The 26,482-nt window shown below is 42.6% G+C and overlaps 1 protein-coding gene across 1 annotated transcript in view; it reads left to right on the top strand.

Annotated features, from left to right (window-relative positions):
- LOC115107732 (solute carrier family 35 member F1-like) overlaps nt 1-26,482 on the top strand; it is a 153,085-nt gene that overhangs the window by 41,923 nt on the left and 84,680 nt on the right. The window contains exon 2 of the mRNA XM_029631318.2: nt 20,999-21,174. Coding sequence (XP_029487178.1) covers nt 20,999-21,174 — 176 coding nt within the window. The remainder of the gene's footprint in view (nt 1-20,998; nt 21,175-26,482) is intronic.

Raw genomic sequence — 26,482 nt, 5'->3', positions numbered from 1 at the left:
TGTCTTTGACTTTTCTAAAGACCTGTTCTGCACCAGTCTGCCCAGATTAATGCCAGAGAGAGTTAGAAAGAGAGAGTGAGAGAGGTAGAAAGGGACAGACAGTGAGTCATCGGTGTAGTAGTGATGGGGGGGGTTCCTTTTTTCCACAAACAAACTAACAAATAAAAAGTACACAGTCAACTAGTATCTCACAAGCAACAATACAGAACTAAATGGGCATCAGTAATCACCTCCCAATCACAAGCATCAGTAATCACCTCCCAATCACAAGCATCAGTAATCACCTCCCAATCACAATCAGTAATCACCTCCCAATCACAAGAATCAGTAATCACCTCCCAATCACAAGAATCAGTAATCACCTCCCAGTCACAAGCATCAGTAATCACCTCCCAATCACAAGCATCAGTAATCACCTCCCAATCACAAGCATCAGTAATCACCTCCCAATCACAAGCATCAGTAATCACCTCCCAATCACAAGCATCAGTAATCACCTCCCAATCACAAGCATCAGTAATCACCTCCCAATCACAAGCATCAGTAATCACCTCCCAATCACAAGCATCAGTAATCACCTCCCAATCACAAGCATCAGTAATCACCTCCCAATCACAAGCATCAGTAATCACCTCCCAATCACAAGCATCAGTAATCACCTCCCAATCACAAGCATCAGCAATCACCTCCCAATCACAAGAATCAGTAATCACCTCCCAATCACAAGCATCAGTAATCACCTCCCAATCACAAGCATCAGTAATCACCTCCCAATCACAAGCATCAGTAATCACCTCCCAATCACAAGCATCAGTAATCACCTCCCAATCACAAGCATCAGTAATCACCTCCCAGTCTTAGAAACATGACAAATAATTGTTGTAGAATTGTTGTTTCTACCAATGCTCATAGCAAGCATTTGTAGAAGATAAGATGCTACCTCCAACAATGATTCTATCCTTTGTTTCAGAGTAGGAGTGGCATGACCCTTCAAAATGGAAAGAATTACTCTAGCTGCTGTAACAATACCAACAGTGATCAGTGCAAATTCCTAATTTGTTACATTAGGTAACTGTTTTCTACCACCCAAGAGACATATTCTTTGTGAAATTGGCATTGTTAACCCCAACCATTCCTCCAGATATTTCAAAACATCCTTTCAGAAAGGTAGCACTAATGTACATTCCCATATTGCGTGTAAAAATATCAGTGTCTTTTTGGCATTTTCAACACTGTTGGTCAGACCCATCTTCTGAAGCCTTTTTGGGGTCTAATCAAATATATGTAGTATCTTATATTGACTAAGTTTCCCCCTGGCTTCCCTTATGTTCCTCCCTGAGCTGGTGTCAGGTGTGTGCGTACTGGTAGCGAAGTCAGGTGCAGGAGAGCAGAGAGTTGTGAACAGGCGCACACTTTATTGAGGCAGGAGAAACCAACAGACGGGCGCAACTGCGTCAAAAACCTCCAGCCAATAGGCAAAAGGGCAAAATGCGCAAAACAGTCACAATAATATATGTTTAACAATAAACATCTTTGTGAACAACACGGTAAAGCAAACCAGTCTGGCGCGTCGACAATAACACGTAAACACAAACAATTCTACACAAAGACATGAGGGGGAACAGAGGAATACATACATGTAGTGTGATTAGGGAATGAAAACCAGGTGTGCAGGGAACAAGACAAAACAAATGGATAAATGAAAAATGGAGCGGCGATGGCTAGAAAGCCGGTGACATCGACCGCTGAACACCGCCCGAACAAGGAGAGGAGCCGATTTCGGCGGAAGTCTGGACGGCTGGGCAAGATCTTCAACTGGGTATCATCCTCAATTTCACACTTAAGGTCAATTTGCCAGATTTTTCTGAGGTTTTTATAGTCTTTACTCTGCAGATAACTAAATATTGATTTAAAAATGTCTGCTTTATGTTTGGGTAATTCCAAATACTCAGCTATTGGGTTCTTTCCTGGATTTTGTTGATAGCCAGTTAACATTCTCTCAATTGTAAATATTTCCAGAAATGTACCTTGTTTCCCACATATTTTTGTACTGAATCTGAGTATGACATTAAAACATCTTCATTGTACAGATCACGTACAGTATTCCTTTCATTAGCCACTGTTTCCAGTACACCGCCTTCTTTCCTATCTGTAGCCTAGGATTGTGCCACAGTGATGAGTGTCCTTGTTTCAGATGTGAAATTCCACATCTTGTGTACTGTTCTTCACACCTCTCTCCTATAAGACTATGTGACAGAGTATCAACAGGAGTGAAAGGATAACTTAGTTCCTGTTCTATCAATATCCAATCCAAGCCAGCATCCTTTTTGCCCCAGTGCTTTGCCAATTTGGCCATTTCAAATGATAAATTGTACAATTTAACATCTGGTAAAGCCTCCTACATCCCTTGGTGAGAGCATCTTCATATTAATCCTGGGTTTTTTCCTATCCCACAAAAAGTATTTAGTTTAAAATACCGGTCTGGAATATTCATAGGTAACATTGCAGAGATATAATTAAATTGTGGGACCACAATCATTTTAATCACCTTTCCCCAAAAATCATTTTAAATTGATCTAAATTCGTCTTAATCTTGACTAGTAGTGGCTCAAAATGTAGTCCCATCACTTCCTCCAAATTTGAGCTCAACGTAATATCTAAATATTCCATCCCAGTAGGAATCCATTTGAAATTAAATGGGGTAATGGTTCCAGAGTAACATTTGGCATTAATTGGCATTGCTTCCAACTTATGTCAGGCTACAAAATGAATTTGAATACTAGAATATGATTCAATACAAGTAAGTAATCATGGTACAGACTGAAGAGGGTCAGAGGCCAGCAGTAGAATATCATCTGCATACATACGCAGCTTGTGTTCTTTTCCTTCTCAATGTACTCCCCTAATTTCTGGAGATGTTCTTATCTTTGTTACTCTTTGTTGTTGCTCTAAAACTATGGTAAACAGGAGAGGGGAGAGCGAGCAACCCTGCCTTGTGCCTCTAGAAAGACAAAAAAAGGAGACACAATTCCACTCATAAGTACTGTTGCTTAAGGACTGGAATAGAGGACCCCTATCCATTTACAAATGTCAGGTCCAAAACCACATTTTCCTCGGGTTCTTAAGAGAAAAGCCCACTACCCTATCAAATGCCTTCTCAGCATCTAAGGAGACAGCAGCATTAGGAACTATATTTGAGCAGTTTAACCACATGAGATGTAAGAGCCTCCTCATATTATCAGTTGAGGTCCTGTTCTTAGTAAATCCTACTTGGCCATGATGTATGATATTAGGTAGTTCCTTCTCTAAGCGTATCGCAAGGGTTTTCATAAGAATCTTACAATCCATATTAAGGAGGCTGATAGCTCCTTTTTAGGAATGCGCGATATCAAAGCCACATTTAAAGCTGTCCGGAAGGGAGCCATTTTTAAATGTCTCCTGGTAAAACCATTGTCAATACAGGTACAAGAATGTCAATATACTTTTTTATAATATTCTACAGCAAGGCCATCCAGACCAGGTGATTTCCCTGCTTTCATAGATCAAATGGAGGCTCTAACCTCCTCTTCTGTTATAGTACAGTCCAGGTTCTCTACCTGGCTATCTGAAAATCTAGGTAATTCTATACCAGACAAAAAAAGGTATCCATATCTATGGGGCTCGCTGAACAGGAGGATGTATATAAATCTTCATAAAAACGTTGAAACGCACTGTTTCTCTCTTTGGATGAGGTCACCATCTTATTGCCCTTCTTAATTGCTGGAATTACGTTAGAAGTGTTCTGCATTTTTAGTTGTCTTGCTAGTAGTCTTCCTGTCTTCTCATCGCCCTCATAACTAAACAGTCTAAACAGTGCATATTCTGCATTTTTGTTATGCATTTCGTGCAACTGAAATATGCAGGCAGTTTAAAATGTGAAATGTCTTGACAAATCCCTTTCCAAGACACATATCTCAGTTTCTAATCTTTTTACTGATTCAGCCCCTTCTCCCTTCTTTTTGGACACTTGTTCTATTATTTTCCCTCTAATAATGTTTGAGGTTTCCTATACTGTGGAAATCTTTTCAGGTGAGCCTATGTTGATCTCAAAAAAGGATCTAAGATCATCTGCTATTGATTGGCTAAATATCTCATCTTGTAATATCATGGTGTTGAGTCTAAATCTACCTTTCCTCACATTTTCGGAGTCATCATGTAACTCTACTATAGCATGAACTGTGAGGGCAATGGGCCCAATCTTGCAGTCAATCACATTATTAACCATAAAATATCAAGATGAAGATATCAAGAAGAAATCTATTCTGGAGTGTGTCTTATGACAGTGGGAGAAAAAAGTATATTCCCTATCATTAGGATGGACGAATCTCCATTTGTCTGTAAGGCCAATATCTTCTACTAGCATATGTATTGCAAGTCTATCCTTGGAGTTACCTGTAAATTTACTTAAATCAATTATATTGTCCATCACTTGGTTAAAGTCTCCAGCAACGACGATCTGCCCCTCCATATCTCCCACTATAACGTTGACCTCATAAAAAAAATCAGGGGTCTCCTTGTTGGGAGCCTATGTGTGACATAACACTACCTTAATCCCACTTATAAGAGCCTTAATGCAGATAAGCCTGCCAAACTCATCAGAGTGTTGCTTAAACATGACAAATGAGGTATTTTGCTTATCAGAATAATTACGGCATTATATTTGGAATTAAATTAGCTATGATAAACTTTTGCAACCCAGCCTCTAAATTTCAGTGCCTCTGTATCTGTTAAATGTGATTTCTGTATGAACACAATATCTGCCTGTTTTGATTTTAAATATGTAAATAATTTTCCTCTTCACTTGGTTTTATTTGATTTATTTCACCTTTTATTTAACCAGGTAGGCTAGTTGAGAACCAGTTCTCATTTACAACTGCGACCTGGCCAAGATAAAGCAAAGCAGTGCAACACAAACAACAACACAGAGTTACACATGGAATAAACAAACATACAGTCAATAGCTCAATAGAGAAAACGTCTATATACAGTGTGTGTAAATGATGTAAGATAAGGGAGGTAAAGCAATAAATAGGCCATAGTGGCGAAATAATTACAATTTAGCAATTAAACACTGGAGTGATAGATGTGCAGAAGATGAATGTGGAAGTAGAGATACTGGGGTGCAAAAGGGCAAAAAAATAACAGTATGGGGATGAGGTAGTTGGATAGGGTATTTACAGATGGGCTATGTACAGGTGCAGTGATCTGTGAGCTGCTTTGACAGCTGGTGCTTGAAGTTAGTGAGGGAGATATGGATCTCCAGCTTCAGTGATTTTTGCAATTCTTTCCAGTCATTGGCAGCAAAGAACTGGAAGGAAAGGCGGCCAAAGGAGGAATTGGCTTTGGGGGTGACCAGTGAGATATACCTGCTTGAGCGCGTGCTACGGGTGGGTGCTGCTATGGTGACCAGTGAGCTGAGATAAGACTTTGCTTGGTAAAGCCCTGACTTATAGATGACCTGGAGCCAGTGGGATTGGCGACGAATATGAAGCGAGGGCCAGCCAGTGAGAGCATACTGGTCGCAGTGGTGGGTAGTATATGGGGCTTTGGTGACAAAATGGATGGTACTGTGATAGACTGCATCTAATTTGCTGAGTAGAGTGTTGGATGCTATTTTGTAAATTACATCGCCGAAGTCAAGGATCGGCAGGATGGTCAGTTTTACGAGAGTATGTTTGGCAGCATGAGTGAAGGATGCTTTGTTGCGAAATAGGAAGCCAATTTAATTTTGGATTGGATATGCTTAATGTGAGTCTGGAAGGAGAGTTTACAGTCTAACCAGACACCTAGGTATTTGTAGTTGTCCACATATTCTAAGTTAGAACCGTCCAAAGTAGTGATGCTGGATGGGCAGGCAGGTGCGGGCAGCAATTGGTTGAAGAGCATGCATTTAGTTTTACTTGCATTGAAGAGGAGTTGGAGGCCACGAAAGGAGAGTTGTATGGCATTGAAGCTCGTCTGGAGGTTAGTTAACACAGTGTCCAAATAAGAGCCAAAAGTGTACAGAATGGTGTCGTCTGCGTAGAGGTGGATCAGAGAATCACCGGCAGCAAGAGCGACATCATTGATGTATACAGAGAAAAGAGTCGGCCCGAGAATTTAACCCTGTGGCACCCCCATAGAGACTGCCAGAGGTCCGGACAACAGGCCCTCCGATTTGACACACTGAACTCTGAGAAGTAGTTGGTGAACCAGGCGAGGCAATCATTTGAGAAACCAAGGCTGTTGAGTCTGCCGATAAGAATGTGGTGATTGACAGAGTCGAAAGCCTTGGCCAGGTTGATGAATACAGCTGCACAGTGTTATTTCTTATCGATGGTGGTTATGATATGGTTTAGGACCTTGAGCGTGGCTGAGGTGCACCCATGACCAGCTCGGAAACCAGATTGCATAGCGGAGAAGGTACAGTGGGATTCAAAATGGTCGGTGACCTGTTTGTTAACTTGACTTTCGAAGACCTTAGAAAGGCAGGGTAGGATAGACATAGGTCTGTAGCAGTTTGGGTTTAGAGTGTCTCCCCCTTTGAAGAGGGGGATGACCGTGGTAGCTTTACAATCTTTGGGGATCTCAGACGATTCGAGAGGTTGAACAGGCTAGTAATAGGGGTTGCAACAATTTCAGCTGATAATTTTAGAAAGAGAGGGTCCAGATTGTCTAGCCCCGCTGATTTGTAGGGGTCCCGATTTTGCAGCTCTTTCAGAACATCAGCTTTACGGATTTGGGTGAGGGAGAAATGGGGAGGCTTGGGCAAGTTAACCTCTACATCACCAGAGGAGGAGTAGGATAAGGGTACGGCTAAGGGCTATAAGAACTGGTAGTCTAGTACGTTCAGAACAGAGTAAAAGGAGCAGGTTTCTGGGTGTGGTATAATAGATTCAATGCATAATGTACAGACAAAGGTAGGGTAGGATGCGAATACAGTTGAGGTAAACCTAGGCATTGAGTGACGATGAGAGAGGTGTTGTCCCTAGAGACATCAATTTAACCAGGTGAGGTCACCACATGTGTGGGAGGTGGGATAAGAGGGTTAGCTGACACATTGAGCAGGGCTGGAGGCTCTACAGTGAAATAAGACAATCACTAACCAAAACAGCAATGGACAAGGCATATTGACATTAGGGAGACAGAAGAAGTCTGTTGTTGTAGCCCCCTCGTGCGGTTACGCCGGCAGACCAGTCGTGATGGATCAGCAGGGGTCCGTGTGGTAAAATGGTCCAGACCAATTGGCAAAATAGGTATAGTAGCCCAAGAAATTGACTGAAGGACCACTTCAGCTGACAGTCCGGTATGCTCTAGACAGCTAGCGGGCCGCGATAGCAGCTAGCTAGCTGCGATGATCCAGGTGAAGAGGTTCAGAGCTTGCAGTAGGAATCCGGTGATATGGGAAAAAAGAGTCCGATAAGCTCTGGGTTGAAACACGCTGTACAGACTGGCAGGAATGGTCTTGGCTATAGGTTAGCTGATGACCGCTAGCAGTGGCTAGCTGGCTAGTAGCTAGTTAGCTGGCTAGCTCCTGTTGGGGGTTCCGGTTCTAGAGTAAAGAAACTAGCAGATCCATATCACATTGGGTGAGGCGGATTGCAGGAGAGTATGTTGAGGTTAAGAAAAAGAAAAAAATAATATATATATATATATATATATATATGCGAAGAGGGAAAAAAATGTTTTTTTTATATATATATACATATATATACAGTGGGGCAAAAAAGTATTTAGTCAGCCACCAATTGTGCAAGTTCTCCCACTTAAAAAGATGAGAGAGGCCTGTAATTTTCATCATAGGTACACTTCAACTATGACAGACAAAATGAGAAAAAAAATCCAGAAAATCACATTGTAGGATTTTTTATGAATTTATTTGCAAATTATGGTGGAAAATAAGTATTTGGTCAATAACAAAAGTTTATCTCAATACTTTGTTATATACCCTTTGTTGGCAATGACAGAGGTCAAACGTTTTCTGTAAGTCTTCACAAGGTTTTCACACACTGTTGCTGGTATTTTGGCCCATTCCTCCATGCAGATCCCCTCTAGAGCAGTGATGTTTTGGGGCTGTTGCTGGGCAACACAGACTTTCAACTCCCTCCAAAGATTTTCTATGGGGTTGAGATCTGGAGACTGGCTAGGCCACTCCAGGACCTTGAAATGCTTCTTACAAAGCCACTCCTTCGTTGCCCGGGCGGTGTGTTTGGGATCATTTTAAGTGGGAGAACTTGCACAATTGGTGGCTGACTAAATACTTTTTTGCCCCACTGTATATACACACATACACAGGACATGACAAGACGAAGACAAAAGACGCCTGACTGCTACGCCATCTTGGAGGTTACCACAACCATTTATGTTCCAAGGGATTATGTTAACATAACCATTAGCCATATTTGCGCTAAGTAGTTATAGCCTGTGATCGTGAACACATGAAAACTCAAATTAACATTTATATAACATTTCACAATATATGCTCCAAATGTACAATAAAACTGTGTAAATAAACTGAGAAAACCAATTCCAAAATAAAACAAAGCAACTAGCAACTCGATGAGTCAATCATCACAGAACGGTCTTTGGTGCTGCAGAAGATAACCTGCAGTCTCAACTCAAAATTCCTTATGGTCTGTGAGGCCCTTGAAAGCTTTTGTTAAATTAGCAACACTTACCCAGAGTCCTGCAAACACATAGGCTACCTTCATTTGTTTAGTGAACACCACACAATTCAACTTGTATTTTACCTTGTCTCATCTTCTTATCTTGGCTAAACAAGAATATCTATGCCTCCACGTTGTCCTTGAAAATCATTTTCTTTCCCTTCCAAGTAAAGAGCAGGGTTGCTGGGAATGCCAGTGTGTTCCTGATGTTCTTCTTGTGTAGTGATTTATTCGCTGTTGCAAACTTCTTTCTCTTCATTGCCAGGTCCTTGGACAGGTCCGGGAAAAAGACAGCCAGTGGCCTTCCCACCTTCTCCCGGGATGTAGATCTTAGGAACTGTTCTCGGGGGCCCAGGCATGGTTAAACTGCGATTGGTTCGTTCAATTTCTAATTCGTGACTGTCGTCAAATCCAAATCCTTCTGCAATGATTTTCTGTACACACAAGATTATCACCAGCTTCACTTCCCTCTTTCAGATTAACCAATCTCACCGTGTTTCTCCTACCTCTGTTCTCAAGTTCTTCGCCACGATTCCTCAATATGTCCAGTTTTTTCTCGTGATTCTCATTACCCTTCTTCAGACGTGAGATGGCATCCTCCACTGTCGAAATCCATCCCTCTGCCCCATCCTTTCTTGTATTGCATCAAATTTGTCCTTTAGCTCGGTAGTTGTTGTTGTTTTTATCGTGGAGAAATCGGATGCAACATCCAACAAAAAATCGTGTTCATCTTTCCCATTTGGTCAAATATGTCCTCCAGATTTACGTGTTTATCCATATCTTAGTGGGGGGATTCGGGAGGACTTGCTGTTTGTTTGCTAGTCAATGTGGCCTTCTGTGAATACCGCATTAGGCTTGAATACGTTTTTAGCATGTGTCGATATTCCAATAACACCACTTTAGCGAGCTGTTTCAAAATGTCAATCAAATTTGGTGTGCTGACTACAACAGGTGCTGTACTTACTGTGAAATGCTTACTTACAAGCCTTTAACCAACAATGCAGTTCAAGAAATAGTTGAGAAAATATTTTGTAAATAAATTGAACAAATCAATTCAATTAAAATGACAACAATAACGAGGCTATATACAATGGGTATGTGCGGGGATACAGGTTAGTCGAGGTAATTTGTAAAGTGACTATGCATAGATAATAAACAGCGAGTAGCAGCAGTGTTAAAACAAAGGGGGGGGTGTCAATGTAAATAGTCCGGGTGGCCATTTGATTAATTGTTCAGCATTCTTATGGCATGGGGGTAGAAGCTGTTAAGGAGCCTTTTTGGTCCTAGACTTGCCCCTCCGGTACCGCTTGCCGTGCAGTAGCAGAGAGAACAGTCTATGACTTTGGTGACTGGAGTATTTGACCATTTCTTGAGGCCTTCCTCTGACACCCCCTAGTAAATAGGTCCTGGATGTCAGGAAGCTTGGCTACAGTGATGTACTGGGCCGTACGCACTACCCTCTGCGGCGTCTTACGGTCAGATGACGAGCAGTTGCCATACCAAGCGGTAATGCAACTGTTCAGGATGCTCTTGATGGTGCAGCTGTAGACATTTTTGAGGATCTAGGGTACCATGCCAAATCTTTTCAGTCTCCCGAGGGAGAAAAGGTGTTGTCGTGCCCTCTTCACAACTGTTTGTGTGTTTGGACCATGATAGTTTGTTGGACACCAAGGAATTCGAAACTCTCAACCCACTCGATGTTAATTGGGACCTGTTCGGCCCTCCTTTTCCTATAGTCCGCGATCAGTTTCTTTGTCTTGCTGACATTGAAGGAGAGGTTGTTGTCCTATAATCACACTGCCAGGTCTCTGACCTCCCTTTAGGCTGTCTCACCTTTGTCGGTGATGAGGCCTACCACTGTTGTGTCGTCAGCAAACTTAATGATGGTGTTGGAGTCGTGTTTGGCCCTTGTGGGTGAACAGGGAGTAAAGGAGGGGACTAAGTATGCACCCCTGAGGGGCCCCAGTGTTGAAGATCGGTGTGGTAGATGTGTTGTTGCCTACCCTTACCACCTGGGGGCAGCCCTTCAGGAAGTCCAGGATCCAGTTGCAGAGGGAAGTATTTAGTCCCAGGGTCCTTAGCTTAGTGATGAGCTTTGTGGGGACCATGGTGTTGAACGCTGAGCTGTAGTCAATGAACACCATTCTCACATAGGTGTTCCTTTTGTCCAGGTGGGAAAGGGCAATGTGGATTGAGATTACGTCATATGTGGTTCTGTTGGGGCGGTATGTGAATTGGAGTGGGTCTAGGATTACCGGCATGATGGTGTTGATGTGAGCCATGACCAGCCTTTCAAAGCAGTTCATGGCTGCTGACGTGAGTGCTACGGGGCGGTAATCATTTAGGCAAGTTCGCTCCGCTTTCTTTGGCACAGGGAAAATGGTGCTGTTTGAAACATGTAGATTTTAGACTCGGTCAGGGAGAGGTTGAAAATGTCAGTGAAGACACCTGCCAGTTGGTCCACGCATGCTTTGAGGACATGTCCTGGTAATCTGTCTGACCCCGCAGCTTTTTGAATGTTGACTTGTTTAAAGGTCTTGCACACATTGGCTATGGAGAGTGTGATCACACAGTCATTTGGAACAGCTGGTGCTCTCATACATGCTTCAGTGTTGCTTGCCTTGAAGCGAGCATAAAATGTATTTTATGCTCGTCTGGTAGGCTCGCGTCACTGGGCAGCTCGCGGCCCTGCCACATCTGACGAGCGTCAGAGCCGGTGTAGTAGGATTCAATCTTAGTCCTGTATTGACGCATTGCCTGTTTGATGGTTCGTCTGAGGGCATAGCGGGATTTTTTATAAGCATCCGGATTAATGTTCCACTCCTTGAAAGTGGCAGCTCTAGCTTTTAGCTCGGTGCGGATGTTGCCTGTAATCCATGGCTTCTGGTTGGGAAATATACGTACAAGTCACTGTGGGGATGACGTTGGTGACCAAGCTGGTGACCAACTCAGTCACCAGCTTCATCAATAAGTGGCCAGATGGTGCCCAGGGCCCCCTGGTGCCCTCCACTGCCACCCCAAACCCTGTCTGCTATGCTCTGCTCCCCAGCCCCATCTCTACCCCAAGTCACCGTGGGGATGATGTTGGTGACCAAGCTGGTGACCAACTCAGTCACCAGCTTCATCAATAAGTGGCCAGATGGTGCCCTCCCCTGCCACCCCCAGCCCTGTCTGCTATGCTCTGCTCCCCAGCCCCATCTCTACCCCAAGTCACTGTGGGGATGATGTTGGTGACCAAGCTGGTGACCAACTCAGTCACCAGCTTCATCAATAAGTGGCCAGATGGTGCCCAGGGCCCCCTGGTGCCCTCCACTGCCACCCCCAACCCTGTCTGCTATGCTCTGCTCCCCAGCCCCATCTCTACCCCAACCCAGCCCGGTCTGCTCTGCTCCCCATCCGTACCCCACCCCAGCCCTGTCTGCTTTGCTTCCTAGCTCCACCCCTATCCCAGCTGTATCTACTCTGCTCCCCAGCCCCACCCTGGACAGCCAGGCAGAGAAAGGGAGAGCAGCCATAGGGGAGCTGCTGCTACTGTAACACGAAAATGTAATCTGCTTTATATGGTGATGACCCATCCATTCTACAAGCCCATTGAACACGGTTTTGTTCCCAGAAAACATTTATCTGTGCAATTGAGCCGGCTGTCTCCAGTGGGAGGTGACCTAGTTTGGATTAAACAATCCTTCACACAACCCCCCTGCCCCCATTCCCCTTCTAAATTTTAGATGCGCCTACGGTGACACCCATGGTGTAGCCACTATGGTGGATGTGAGGTACCCCACTCCGAGAAGGCCTACCAGGGTACCAGAGCTGGAGTAGAGAGTAAGCTGGAGTAAGTTGTGGAGGTGTACCGCACTTCCTCCTTTCATTCCCAGGAGGATGGCTCTCTCTCGCTCAGTCATTTCATTGCTCCTCTCTAGCTTTCCTGCAGTATCTCTTTCTCAATCTCTCTCTCCTGCTGTGGAGGTGGAGGTGTCTCTCAGTATTCTGCAGAGCAAGGCAGAGTGTCTATTGAAAAGGAGCCTCTCTGCCCTTCTCAAACAGGAGGAAATTAAATTGTATATTTACTCCTGGAAGAAGATGGAGCCTTTTATAGGTCATCCCGCCGATTCCGATCGAAACGGACTCAAGTCATTTGGGGTAAAATGGTGTTTGATTGGGCTTTGAGAAGGGAGTGGGAGAGAGGGAGGGTGGTGCACACACATGATGGTGAGAGGTCTGGATATGGAGGAGAGGGAGGGATGGTGAGAGGAAAATCAATGGTTGTGTAAACTTTTTTTATGAAAAAAACAAACAAGAAAAATATTGTTATATGATTTTCTGGCCATATCGCCCAGCCCTTGCTGGGGAGGCTACTCTGGGGCGGTTGCTGGGGGGGCTACTCTGTGGCGGTAGCTGGGGAGGCTACTCTGGGGCGGTAGCTGGGGGGACTACTCTGGTGCTGGGGGGCCTACTCTGGGACTGGTGCTGGGGGGGCTACTCTGGGGCTGGAGCTAGGGGGGCTACTCTGGGGATGGAGCTGAACTGTAATGAGCCTTTGTTGCCTCTAGATATGATTCAGGGAAATTAATGGCCGGGGTGAATCACTTGAATGTACATCATCCCTTGATTTACCCATTTTTTAATTGGTCTTTTTTTTTTGGTGTTGAAATCGTCGCTATTTTCTTAATTACATGCACCCTCTCGCAATAACCTCTCACAGTGGTAAAATATATGTGGTAAAATATCTCAAAGCAATCATTTTCAAATGCCCCTGACCTCCCTTCTTTTATAGTCTTATACCGGCTCATCAAATCCACCTTGAAGCACTATTTCATATGCTCTTCGACTCATCTTTGAAATGCAGACTGGGTCATTTTCTCAGGAGAAATGTCATTTATTTCCCTTGTTAAATCTGTAAAAAATGGTCTTATAAACAATTCTATCTCTCTTTCTCCCTCTCTCTCTCTCTCTGGAATCAGAGCTTTGCTGGAAAATGTTGTTAATCATATATATGTGAATTACAGGGCACTCAAGATATGCTTGTACTGATTTATGAATATGTTTGACATCCACATCAGCATAGTTGACACAATTCATTTCAGTATATTGTTAGATGTTCAGTTACAGGCATTCTGCCTCGTCGCCGCTCCAAAGCTGACTACATAATGAAGTGATAATGTAGGTTTTAGAACTCGACAGTAAGTCTGGGATAGTCCTTATACTCTCTAACACTGCTTTTGGGTGTTGAAGCAGCAGTAGCTTCCTGAGTTTTCTCTTTTCTATCCTTAATCCTGTACATTTGCCTATTAAACAATCTGAATCTAATCCCATGTCTCCCACTCTGGGTGATTCAGCTGATGAAGTGTGTCCTCTCTGTTGTCCATATTCTTATTCTACCTGATTTGTCTCTGTGTGATCATAATTACTAAACTGAAGGCAAGAGGGGATTGACCACAGTGTGTTGTTTTTTTTGTCCAAGGACAGCGATGCTGAAGGATGATTTTGCTTCTGTAGGGACTATGTTTGTGGAGAGGAAGTCAAAGGAAAACAAGGGCCTCCTAGAGAATCCTTATTGTGGCTAGCTTCACAACACATAACTCGGTGCGGTTGAGCCTCACGAGCCAGATGAAGCTAGCTGGCTGCTTATAACGTCATCTTTGGTCAACAAGGTTAAGCTGCTGACTAGCTATTTATCTTCATGAACTGAAGTTCAATTTCAATAAGCAAACAACAAGTGGCAACCTAGCTAATACTTACTCACAAGGATTCCTAAATCATTGCTGAGAATAATGAACATTACTGCAGGTTCTACTGGTCATTGTTTTCAGGCTGGTTGTATTGGTGCTAGCTAGGTACCAAGCTAAAGCTAGCTACACCAGAAGTTACAGTCAAACAAATGATTCTTTATTACAACTTGGTATTGTAAACACATTGTTCGTGGCAGGTGTTTGTAGACTTTTTTGTACAGCTTTGACAGTGCTACTGTATCTTTTTTGACACGCAAAGACCCAAACAGCATTCCAGTATAGTATGTAATGTCGTGAAGCTAAAAGCAGTGATGCTATTACTGTGTAACTCCGGTAGGACAACATCTGAAAAATAATGCACTTGGTAGTGTGTACCGGTGCTTGACCAGTCGGTGAAAGCCAACATCACCCACGACAGAGAACGATTGATTGTCAAGGGCAATGAATTCCATGATCTTGGCTTAAATGGATTTCGCCTTTTGAGTTGTCTCGCTGAAATTTTGCTACTCTTTCAAATGACTCGATTCACACAGCAGACATTGTGGGCTAGTTTAGGAATGCTGTGTTGCACATCATGTACCTACATTATATAGGTATGCACGTCAGCTTTGACATCGCTTTTGCACATTGGCCGATACCGATGTTGGCACTTTTAGCTAATATCATCCGATTCTGATATGTTCACCTATCTCATGCATCCGTAGTATGAACTTCTCAATTTGCTCTTTAAAGTGAAAACTGTACGTTTAGTTCCCTTAAACTCAACCCTGGACCCTTTTTCATTGTTCCCATCAGGGACTGATTTAGGGTGTCTGCAATTAATTATTAGGTAGAACGGAAAACTAGCAGGCTCCAGACCTCGTAGGGTAAGTGTTGATTACCCCTGGTTTAGGTGTTCAGGGTGTAACTCTCAGGGCCTGTGTAGGCCTACCGGTGCATTTGCAGATTTATGCCAATGTGACTTGAAATCCCATCATCAGCAGCTGCTAATGGCCTAGCAGTACAGTGTGATCAGCACAGCAGTTTATGTACACTAAAGCCCTTTGACGCTCAGCTGGATAATGCAAGCTAACAAACATTACATTGCCCTCCCAGACTCTCATCTCTGCTTCTCCTAGTGTTATGAATCTGGCTCCACACAGAAATGCTCACAGCCTACAGCTGTAATTAAAGGTGTCTGGGAGAAAATTGGAAAATAAACTCTCCACAATGTGGAGAATAATAATATGCACAATATGCTTCTGTAGCTGTAGAGGAAGAAAGACTGGCTTGGAGCAGTTGGATATCTCTGCTCCATCAGATAATGTCGTTATCTCAGAATTACCCACCAACACAGCCTTGGTGGAACCCATGAAGAGTTGAGAAACTCTACATTACACATCAATTGATAGTCAACCAAATGTGGGAGTGGTGAGACTGCTTTGCATTTCAGCACAGAGAGATGAGCATGAAGTATTTGATGTTTAGGGTTTTTGGTCACATTTAACATTTAACATTAGCAGAGCAAGTATAGTCAATGATATCAACACCTTAAGTAGTGTGTCTCATAAGCAGCACCTCTGAATATTATCTAAGTTGAAACACTCAGGTCAGGTTACTGTTGTGGCTTGTCCTTAGCGTCTCAGTTTTTTTATATCAACTTGTGGAGCTGGAAGCATTGCATGCTAATTCCCTCCTGCTGAAATGATCAGTCCAGGCTCCAGGGGTAGCAGTGGATCTAATTGGTTTCCCTGAGTTGACTGTGCGTCTGTCTGGTTTACCTCTTCATGTTTGTATCATATTATTGTGTACCTAATTTCAAACGCTGGCATTTGACCTTTTCCTCTAAGGACGCACATACTTCCTATTATTTCCCAGTCATTCCTAATGAGATTTTAAATGAACTGAGTCAAGGGAACCAATATTAATGTATATCAACTGAGTCAAGTGTATGTAGTGGTGACCCGTCATTCCGGGCAGGTGTTTTGAGCCCCACATTTCTATTAGAAATGTAAAATAAAAACACCTTTTGGTGTTGTTGTGGGGGGTTGCCTGTTTTGCATGTTATTTTGGCATTAATACACATATCAGTGTCACATATCAGCTTGCAAAGAATATAAAAAATAATTGAGTTAATAAAGCCGCATACAAACATGGTCTTTTCTTTCTTGAGTAAGGCAGCTCCAAAATGCAGGTGCTTCAGTTCTCTAGTTGCGTCATGATTGGGTAATGTTCTCTAGTTGTGCCGTGATTGGCTGTGTTCTGTTACTCTACGTCACCGTCAAATCTAAGGGTAATCCTCGAAAATTCAAGCTCCTTGGGTGCTGCCATAGAGTTACATTAGAAGTGCCCATCCAAGAAGGCTCAAGGTCATTGGCAACAGATCAAATGACGTCAAATCATGTTATAAGTACAATAGCGTTGATTGGACTGATCATGTCAACACCATACTTTCAAAATCTTAGCTAGCAAGCTAGCAGTCATCATCATGAATCAAGTTGACAATCTACTGGCAAATGCTTTTTAATCTTTGTCATTATGAAAATAAATAATGAAGAGAAATTATAGGTAAAACGTATCGGTGCTCATTGGCCAGTGGACAAGTTGGAAATCGCAAATTCAACAATGAATGGTTTGGAAGGAATTAGTGGCTAAGTGCAAACATGGCAAAGCAATCACTAGCCTGCTATTCAGTAGTGTGGCTGTGTGGTCCCAAGTAGGGTTTAAGGGTCTCTTTTCCAAGCTTAAAATGATAAACATTCAACATTGGCCATGCTGTCAAGCCAGCATGATTTCTGCTGCGCTCAAAAAACTGTTAACTGGGAAATCTGACTTCGGTGAGTTCAAGACAACTGGGAACTCGGGGGGGGGGGGGGGGGGAATGAGCTCCGACAAGGAAAATACGTTTTGAACGGTAATCCTACTCTGAATTTTAAGGCGGGAACTCAGTCTTCTTTCTAGAGCTACAACCTGAAGATCACTGACGTCATCATGATTTGACCTTGTTTTTTTCCGAGATCCCAGTTGTCTTGAAAGTGCCATAAATCCAGAGAATGGCAGACTTGGATGACAGTTTGATGACAAAATTTGCCCTCGAAGGACCGCCGCACCACCTTCCTGTTCAAATGAGCACAACGCAGCAAGGTTAGTGCAAAAATGTCTTGTATGCAGCTGCATAAATGATGTAATATGCCAGGGAGATATGTATACTGTAGCTAAGAAAGTAATACTAACTTAACTGTATGTTAAATACCCTGTGTATATAGCCTTATTTATCATAAAAATGCATTGTTGGTTAAAGGCTTGTAAGTAAGCATTTCACTGTAAGGTGAAATACCTGTTGTATTTGGCACGTGACAAATAACATTTGATTTGATGTTGTGTAGTAAAATATTTGTAGCCAGTGTGCCTCACCCTAATCATTTGATATTTTTACCCCTCTTAATTTCACCTACTGTTCTGACTTGGTGGAGCACATGTAGCCTAGAACCTGTTTTAGAGAAATGTAATCATCAACTATTGTAAGAACTTTCATTGTCTGCTTATATGCCCCCTTTATTTATTCTACAGTTCTGACTTAGTGTACAGGGAGAACATTGTAAGAACACTGTTATGTGATAAGCAAAAAAAAGTATAGTCAGGCCTCCTGAGTGGTGCAGTGGTCTAAGGCACTGCATCGCAGTGCTAGCTGTGCCACTAGAGATCCTGGTTCAAGTCCAGGCTCTGTCGCAGCCGGGAGACCCATGGGGCGGCCACAATTGGCCCAGCATCATCCGGGTTAGGGGAGGGTTTGGCTGGCAGGGATGTTCTTGTCCCATCGCGCGCTAACGACTCCTGTGGCGGTGTACAGTGTTTCCTCTGACACATTGGTGTGGCTGGCTTCCGGGTTAAACAAGCAGAGGGTCAAGAAGCAGTGTGGCTTGGCTGGGTTGTGTTTCGGAGGACGCACGGCTCTCGACCTTTGCCTCTCCCGAGTCCGTACGGCGTTGCAGCGATGGGACAAGACTGTAACTACCAATTGGTTACCACAAAATTGGGGAAAAAAGGGGGTATACAAAAAATAAGTATAGTCAATGATATCAACACCACCTGTAGTGTGTCTCATAAGCAGTACCTCTGAATATTTACTAAGATGAAACACTCAGATCAGGTCGCTGTTGGTGCTTGTCCTTTTTTAATATCATAACTTGTCTGTGGCACTGAAAATGTTGCATGCTAATTCCCTCCTGCTGAAATGCAGTCCAGGCTCCAGGGGTAGCAGTGGATCTAATTGGTTTCCCTGAGCTGACTGTGCATCTGTCTGGTTTACCTCTTCATGTTTGTATCATATTATTGTGTACCTCATTTCTTTGGCCTTTTCCTCTATAAGGACACACACACTTCCTATTATTTCCCAGTCATTCCGAATGAGATTTTAAATTAACTGAGTCAACGGAATAAGTGTTAATGTATATCGACTGAATTGCGTGTATGCCTGTTTTTTGGTCCTTTACTACAGCTCTGTACTGGATATGCAGATATTGCATTGGAGCTGCTTTACATTTGCACATGTCTCTTCCAGTGTGTGTGTGTGCCCATGCGTGTTCTCCCTGGTCCCTGTGCCTGTGTGTAGGTGTAGAGGGAGCAGTGAAGGGGCTGATTTGTGCACTGTGGTCTGTCTACGGGGGGAGAGGGTTGTGTGTGTGTGTGTGTGTGTGTGTGTGTGTGTTTTAGACTTGATTGACAGCTCTTTCTTAATCCCTTTCATCTCCAGCCAGGACTGACAGGTCCCACTACTGTATTTCACCATATACACAATCAAAGACTCCACAGGTCGCCTGAGAGGTGGTGTGTTCAGGCTTGGGCCAAAACAAGGAAATAGAGTGTTATAGGCGAATAGTAGAGCACCATATGGGAATAAAGGAGGATGTCATTGGCCAGAAGTAGTACATTTTATGGAGAATGGGGGTTCATTTGAGACCGCACTGTACAGTAAGCCCAGTGAGGAAGCTCAGTGTCCCGAAATTGAGCTCAGGTGCATCCTGTTTCCATTGATCATCCTTGAGATGTTTCTACAACTTGATAGGAAGCCACCGGTGGTAAATTCAATTGATTGGACATGATTTGGATAGGCACAAACCTGTCTATATAAGGTCCCACAGTTGACAGTGTATGTCAGAGAAAAACCAAGCCATGAGGTTGAAGGAATTGTCTGTAGAGCACCGAGACAGGATTGTGTAGAGGCACAGATCTGGGGAAGGGTACCAACATTTTTTTGCAGCATTGACGGTCCCCAAGAACACACTGGCCTCCATCATTCTTAAATGGAAGAACATTTAAATGGAAGAACTGGGCAATCGGGGGAGAAGGGTCTTGGTAAGGAAGGTGACCAAGAACCTGATGGTCACTCCTGAGCTCCAGAGTTCCACTGTGGAGATGGGAGAACGTTCCAGAAGGACAACGACCCTAAGCACACAGCCAAGACAACACAGGAGTGGCTTCAGGACAAGTCTCTGAATGTCCTTGAGTGGCCCAGCTTGAACCCGATCGCGCATCTCTGGAGAGACCTGAAAATAACTGTGCAGCGATGCTCCCCATCCAACCTGACAGAGCTTGAGAAGATCTGCAGAGAAGAATGGGAGAAGCTCTCCAAATATAGGTGTGCCAAGGTTGTAGCGTGTTGTAGAATTACAACATTATGTTAATCACATTACTTTCATATTAGAATGTATATGAGTACATTCACGGTCTGTTTTTCTGAGGGGAGCCTCTGAGGTTTAACGCTGAAAGTAGTTTTATGATGGCTTGGTGATAAGCTGAAGACTGCATTCCATTCTATGATTAGTGTCTGTGTGCCTGTCTGCCAGTGCCAGGCAGACCCTCCCTCCAGTTTATTTCTCCCACATGGCAGATGAATACTGGACTCCATTATTCTGAGGGAAGGGCCTAGTATCCTATGTTACATTCGTATTTCTGTATAAACAAGCAGTAAATGAACTAGAAACAGAATATTTGGTGTAATTTAAATCTTGATGTCTGTTGAATGAGAGGACAATGTACCTTTTTTGTATAATTTCTACATATTTCTACATATGTTGTAACCTAACCCTGTTTATTTGGACTTTAACTTTGCAACATTGGGTGAACGTTAACGCTCCATTACTGCAGTAATTATTAATAAAGTTAGCTAGTTTTGAAGAAATCTAAAAGTCTCTCCTTTGATTAGAATAATTACCACGACAAGCGTCATACCCAAGAAGACTGTTATCGCTGCCAAAGGTGCTTCAACAAAGTACTGAGTAAAGGGTCTGAATACTTATGTAAATGTGATATTTTTTGATGTTTTTATGAATTTGTTAACACTTCCAAAAACCTGTTTTGGATTTGTCGTTATGTGGTATTGTGTGGATTGAAGTAAGAAAACAATCTCATACATTTTCGAATAAGGCTGTAACGTAACAAAATGTGGAAAAAGTCAAGGTCTGAATATTTTCCGAATGCACTTTATGTGAATGTACTGTAGTGCACAAGCTGCATTCCAAAGCCCTTTCCAGTCTATGGTTTAGTAGCTGTACTGTAATGCCAGTGTGTCGTAACACTGTCTTCTATCCTGCCTCTCCTCTCCAGGGAACTTCTGGTAACTCTGGCTCTGGGCCAGGTCCTGTCTCTGCTCGTCTGTGGCATCGGGCTGACCAGCAAGTACCTGGCTCATGAATACCACGCCAACACGCCCGTGTTCCAGAGCTTTCTCAACTACATCCTGCTGTTCCTAGTCTACACCACCACGCTCGCCGTCAGGCAAGGTACGACACTGGACACGCATGCAGGCACACACAGACACAATATTTTATTATGTTCCCCAAATATTCCTGGGGTCCAAACAGGAAACAAAACACAAATAATAATATACATAACACTACATAATATAATGCAAAATACAATACAAAATATTTAAAATGTCTGTCTCTTCACAGTACCCAGCAAGGTGTTCTTTTATCATTTTAAAAAAACTGGTTTTAATGCTAGCTTGAGTTACCTGGGCTGGCAGAGTTTCATATAGTCATGGCTCTATTTAATACTGTGCGTTTCCAAGCCTCTGTGCTGGACCTGGGGACTGTGACGAGACCTCTGGCTACAAGTCTTGTGTGGTACCGATGAGTGTCTGAACTTGAATAGACAGTTTGATACCTTTAACCCATCAACACCTCGGACAAAGACCAGTCAGTCTCTCCTCAACTTTGAGCCAGGAGATATTGACACGCATACCACTGACATTTGCCCTCCATGTAAATCTAAGTGCAATACGTGCTGCTCTGTTCTGGTCAAACTTTAAACTTCCTACAGTTGAAGTCGGACGTTTACTTACACCTAACATTTAAACTCAGTTTTTCACAATTCCTGACATTTAATCCAAACAAAAATTCCCTGTTTTAGGTCAGTTAGGATCACCACTTTATTTTAAGAATGTGAAATGTCAGAATAATAGTAGAGAGAATTATTTATTTCAACTTTTATTTCTTTCATCACATTCCCAGTGGGTCAGAAGTACATACACTCAATTCGTATTTGGTAGCATTGCCTTTAAATTGTTTATCCTGGGTCAAATGTTTCAGGTAGCCTTCCACAAGCTTCCCACAATACGTTTGGTGAATTTTGGCCCATTCCTCCTGACAGAGCTGGTGTAACTGAGTCAGGTTTGCAGGCCTCCTTGCTCACACACGCTTTTTCAGTTCTGCCCACACATTTTCTATAGGATTGAGGTCAGGGCTTTGTGATGGCCACTCCACACCTTGACTTTGTTGTCCTTAAGCCATTTTGCCACAACTTTGGAAGTATGCTTGGGGTCATTGTCCATTTGGAAGACCCATTTGCGACCAAGCTTTAACTTCCTGACTGGTGTCTTGAGATGTTGCTTCAATATATCCACATAGTTTTCCTACCTCATGATGCCATCTATTTTGTGAAGTGCACCAGTCCCTCCTGCAGCAAAGCACCCCCACAACATGATGCTGCCACCCCCGTGCTTCACGGTTGGGATGGTGTTCTTCGGCATGCAAGCCTCCCCCTTTTTCCTCCAAACATAAAGATGGTTATTATGGCCAAACAGTTCTATTTTTGTTTCATCAGACCAGAGGACATTTCTCCAAAAAGTACAATATTGTCCCCATGTGCAGTTGCAAACCGTAGTCTGGCTTTTTAATGGCGGTTTTGGAGAAGTGGCTTCTTCCTTGCTGAGTGGCCTTTCAGGTTATGTCGTTATAGGACTCGTTTTACTGTGGATATAGTTACTTTTGTACCTGTTTCCTCCAGCATCTTCACAAGGTCCTTTGCTGTTGTTCTGGGATTGATTTGCACTTTTCACACCAAAGTACATTCATCTCTAGGAGACAGAACACGCCTCCTTCCTGAGCAGAATGACGGCTTCGTGGTCCCATGGTGTTTATACTTGCGTACTATTGTTTGTACAGATGAACGTGGTACCTTCAGGCGTTTGGAAATTGCTCCCAAGGATGAACCAGACTTGTGGTGGTCTACAATTGTTTTCTCTGATTTCTTGGCTGATTTCTTTTGATTTTCCCGTGATGTCAAGCACAGAGGCACTGAGTTTGAAGGTCGGCCTTGAAATACACCCACAGGTACACCTCCAATAGACTCAAATGATGTCTATTAGCCTATCAGAAGCTTCTAAGCCATGACATTTTCCATGCTGTTAAAAGGCACAGTCAACTTAGTGTATGTAAACTTCTGACCCACTACAATTGTGATACAGTGAAATAATCTGTCTGTAAACAATTGTTGGAAAAATTACTTGTCATGCACAAAGTAGATGTCCTAATTGACTTGCCAAAACTATAGTTTGCTAACAAGACATTTACGGAATGGTTGAAAAGTGACTTTTAATGACCCCAACCTAAGTGTATGTAAACTTCCGACTTCAACTGTGTGTCTTTCTTTACCATACATGACCACACAACTGGGCAGTAGTCCAGGTGTGACAAAAGGGCCTGTAAGACCTGTCTGGTTCATTTACAGTGCCTTCTGAAAGTATTCACACGCCTGGACTTTGTTGCAGCCTGAATTTAAAATTGATTAAATGTCGTTTTTTGTCACTGGCCTGCACACAATACGCTGTATTGTTAAAGTGGAATTATGTTTTTCGAAATTTGTACAAATTAATAAAAAATGAAAAGCTGTGAAGTGTCTTGAGTCAAAAAGTATTCAACCCCTTTGTTATTGCAAGCCAAAAATAAGTTCAGGAGTGAAAATGTGCTTAACAAGTCAGATAATGAGTTGCATGGACTCACTCTGTATGCAATAATACTGTTTAACATGATTTTTCAATGACTACCACATCTCTGTACCCCACACATACAATTAGCTGAAAGGTCCCTCAGTCAAGCATTGAATTTCAAACAATTATAAAGACCAGGAGGTTTTCCAATGCCTAGCAAAGAAGGACACCGATTGGTAGATGGGAATATAAAAAAAGCAGACATTGAATATTCCTTTGAGCATGGTGAAGTAAGTTATTAGTTACAGTTTGCATGGTGTATCAATGCACCCAGTCACTACAAAGATACAGGCGTCCTTCCTAACTGAGGATGTAATCTTCTGAGGGATTTCACCATGAAGCCAATGGTGACTTTAAAACTTACAGAGTTTATTGACTGTGATAGGGGAAAACTGAATAGATCAACTGTAGGTAGTTACTCCACAAAACTAACCAAATTTACAGAGTGAAAAGAAGGAAGCCTGTACAGAATACAAATATTCCAAAACATGCATCCTTTGTGCATTAAAGCACTAAAGTAAAGCTGCAAAGAAATTAACGTTATGCACTGAATACAAAGTTACCCAGAAAGACTCACAGAAGTAATCGCTGCCGAAGGTGATTCTAACATGTATTGACTCAGGGGTGTGAACACTCGTGTACATTTTTTTTACACTTGATCTTTATGGGGTATTGTGTGTGGATGGGTGAGGGAAAAATGTATATTTAATCCATTTTGAATTCAGTCTGTAACACAACAAAATGTGGAATAAATCTAGGGGTATGAATACTTTCTGAAGGCACTGTAGATGTCATGGACAGACCTCTTAGATTTCAATAGAATGTTGATTAACCACATGACAATGCTTTTGAGATACAAAGACATTATTATAAATGAAATTAAACTGTTCCTTGAAAATGTGCATATGAAAACCATAACTGGCATGCAGATCGGTAGAAATTGTCAAATAAATTGGCATTCCACATGAGAAAGGTTGCAGACTCCAATTGTAGCCTATTACCGGCAACTTCAGAAAATTAAAGGCAGAATCTGCGAAAGTCAGCAGGAGTTTGAGGAGGATGCTCGGGTGAGGTCGTTTTTTAGTTTTAGTTTTGTTTTGGAATATTTTTTTCATCTGTACAGGATTGCTTTCTCAGTTTTCTCCTATCACAGCCATTAAAGTCATTATTTTACTCCTGAACTTATTTAGGCTTGCCATAACAAAGGGGTTGAATACTTATTGACTCGAGACATTTCAGGTCTACATTTTTTTATGTAATTTGTCAAAACATAATTCCACTTTGACATTATGGGGTATTTATTGTGTAGGCCAGTGACAAAATCTTGGCTTTAACACAACAAAATGTGGAAAAGTTCAAGGGTGGTGAATACTTTCTGAAGGCTGTTTATTGTAAAAACCCTGTCCTCTCGGTGCATCTAATCAAACTAGATTACATTATATATTTGCTATGCTTAATGGGATACGAGCTGGAGATGAATTAGACAGGAAAGGACTTGTATAAACTGGAGACAGTTTGCAGCTGAGGTTTGTGTTATCTACTGACTTTCATCATCGCTATGCAAACAAGGCTGATTTCTGTGATAATTTTACTGTTTTAACAAGTTTTGTTGAGCTAATAAAATGAAAACATTACTTCGAACTACTTTTGGGTACCTTGTTGACAATTACAACATGAAATCCATGTCTTTAAATGTTACGGTTTGTAAATTTGACGGATGAGTGCAGTGTTCCAAGCATTTCGCTACACCCGCAATAACATCTGCTAAATATGTGTATGTGACCAATACATTTGATTTGAAATGGCAAAGAAAATATGTAATCTGCTTGACACTTTAAAGTTACTTATCTTACAGAACACAAAGTCAGCTCATTTCCACTCCAATCCGTTTGATTCATACGCTGGCTTGTCTGGCTGTCATGTTTTCATTTTAACCTGCCCAGTCTCTTATCTACACTGAAATAATATCATTTCAGTAGTCCTCTATTATGATATATTTTTTCAATCTCACATAACACATTAATACACCCTTGTGGTTGAATATACATGTATCTAGTAGGTCCTAGGACACAACAATGAATAATGTGGAGCAAATAAATACAATCAAAGGATAACTTACAATAATGAACACCTTGTGAAACAGCAGTGAAAAACAACCTGGCAATATTTAAGATTTTAATACATAAGGTGTGTCATTTCATTTATTTTCATAGATTTTTTTCTACACTCACATGGCAATCAGACTAAAATACTGAATTCTGGTATGTAGAGCAGGTGGTTGTTATGTGGGTGGGAGGTTCTGTCTGTCACTTGTTCTCAAAAGGCAGCCAGTCTCAGAAGGGGGATTTGAAGAGGGAGACCTCAGTGTTTATATGTGTATGTCACATTATGTGCCCAGTATGATAGAGCATACACTTTCTTGGCAGATGACAACATGACAATAACAGTAGCTGTAGATGATATAATGAAAAGTTGGAGGGTGATTGGTAATGGAGGACATCAGGTGGATCCATGTCTGGGTGTTGGGCAGAACCCCTAGGTCCTGGAGAACAGGTAATGGAGGACATCAGGTGGATCCATGTCTGGGTGTTGGGCAGAACCCCTAGGTCCTGGAGAACAGGTAATGGAGGACATCAGGTGGATCCATGTCTGGGTGTTGGGCAGAACCCCTAGGTCCTGGAGAACAGGTAATGGAGGACATCAGGTGGATCCATGTCTGGGTGTTGGACAGAACCCAGTGGAGGTCCTGGAGAGCAGGTAATGGAGGACATCAGGTGGATCCATGTCTGGGTGTTGGACAGAACCCAGCCAGGTCCTGG

Source organism: Oncorhynchus nerka, linkage group LG24, assembly GCF_034236695.1.
Source record: "Oncorhynchus nerka isolate Pitt River linkage group LG24, Oner_Uvic_2.0, whole genome shotgun sequence".
Classification (NCBI taxonomy): domain Eukaryota; kingdom Metazoa; phylum Chordata; class Actinopteri; order Salmoniformes; family Salmonidae; genus Oncorhynchus; species Oncorhynchus nerka.
The sequence above is the reverse complement of the archived record's forward strand: the minus strand, read 5'-3'. Positions and strand labels throughout refer to the sequence as shown.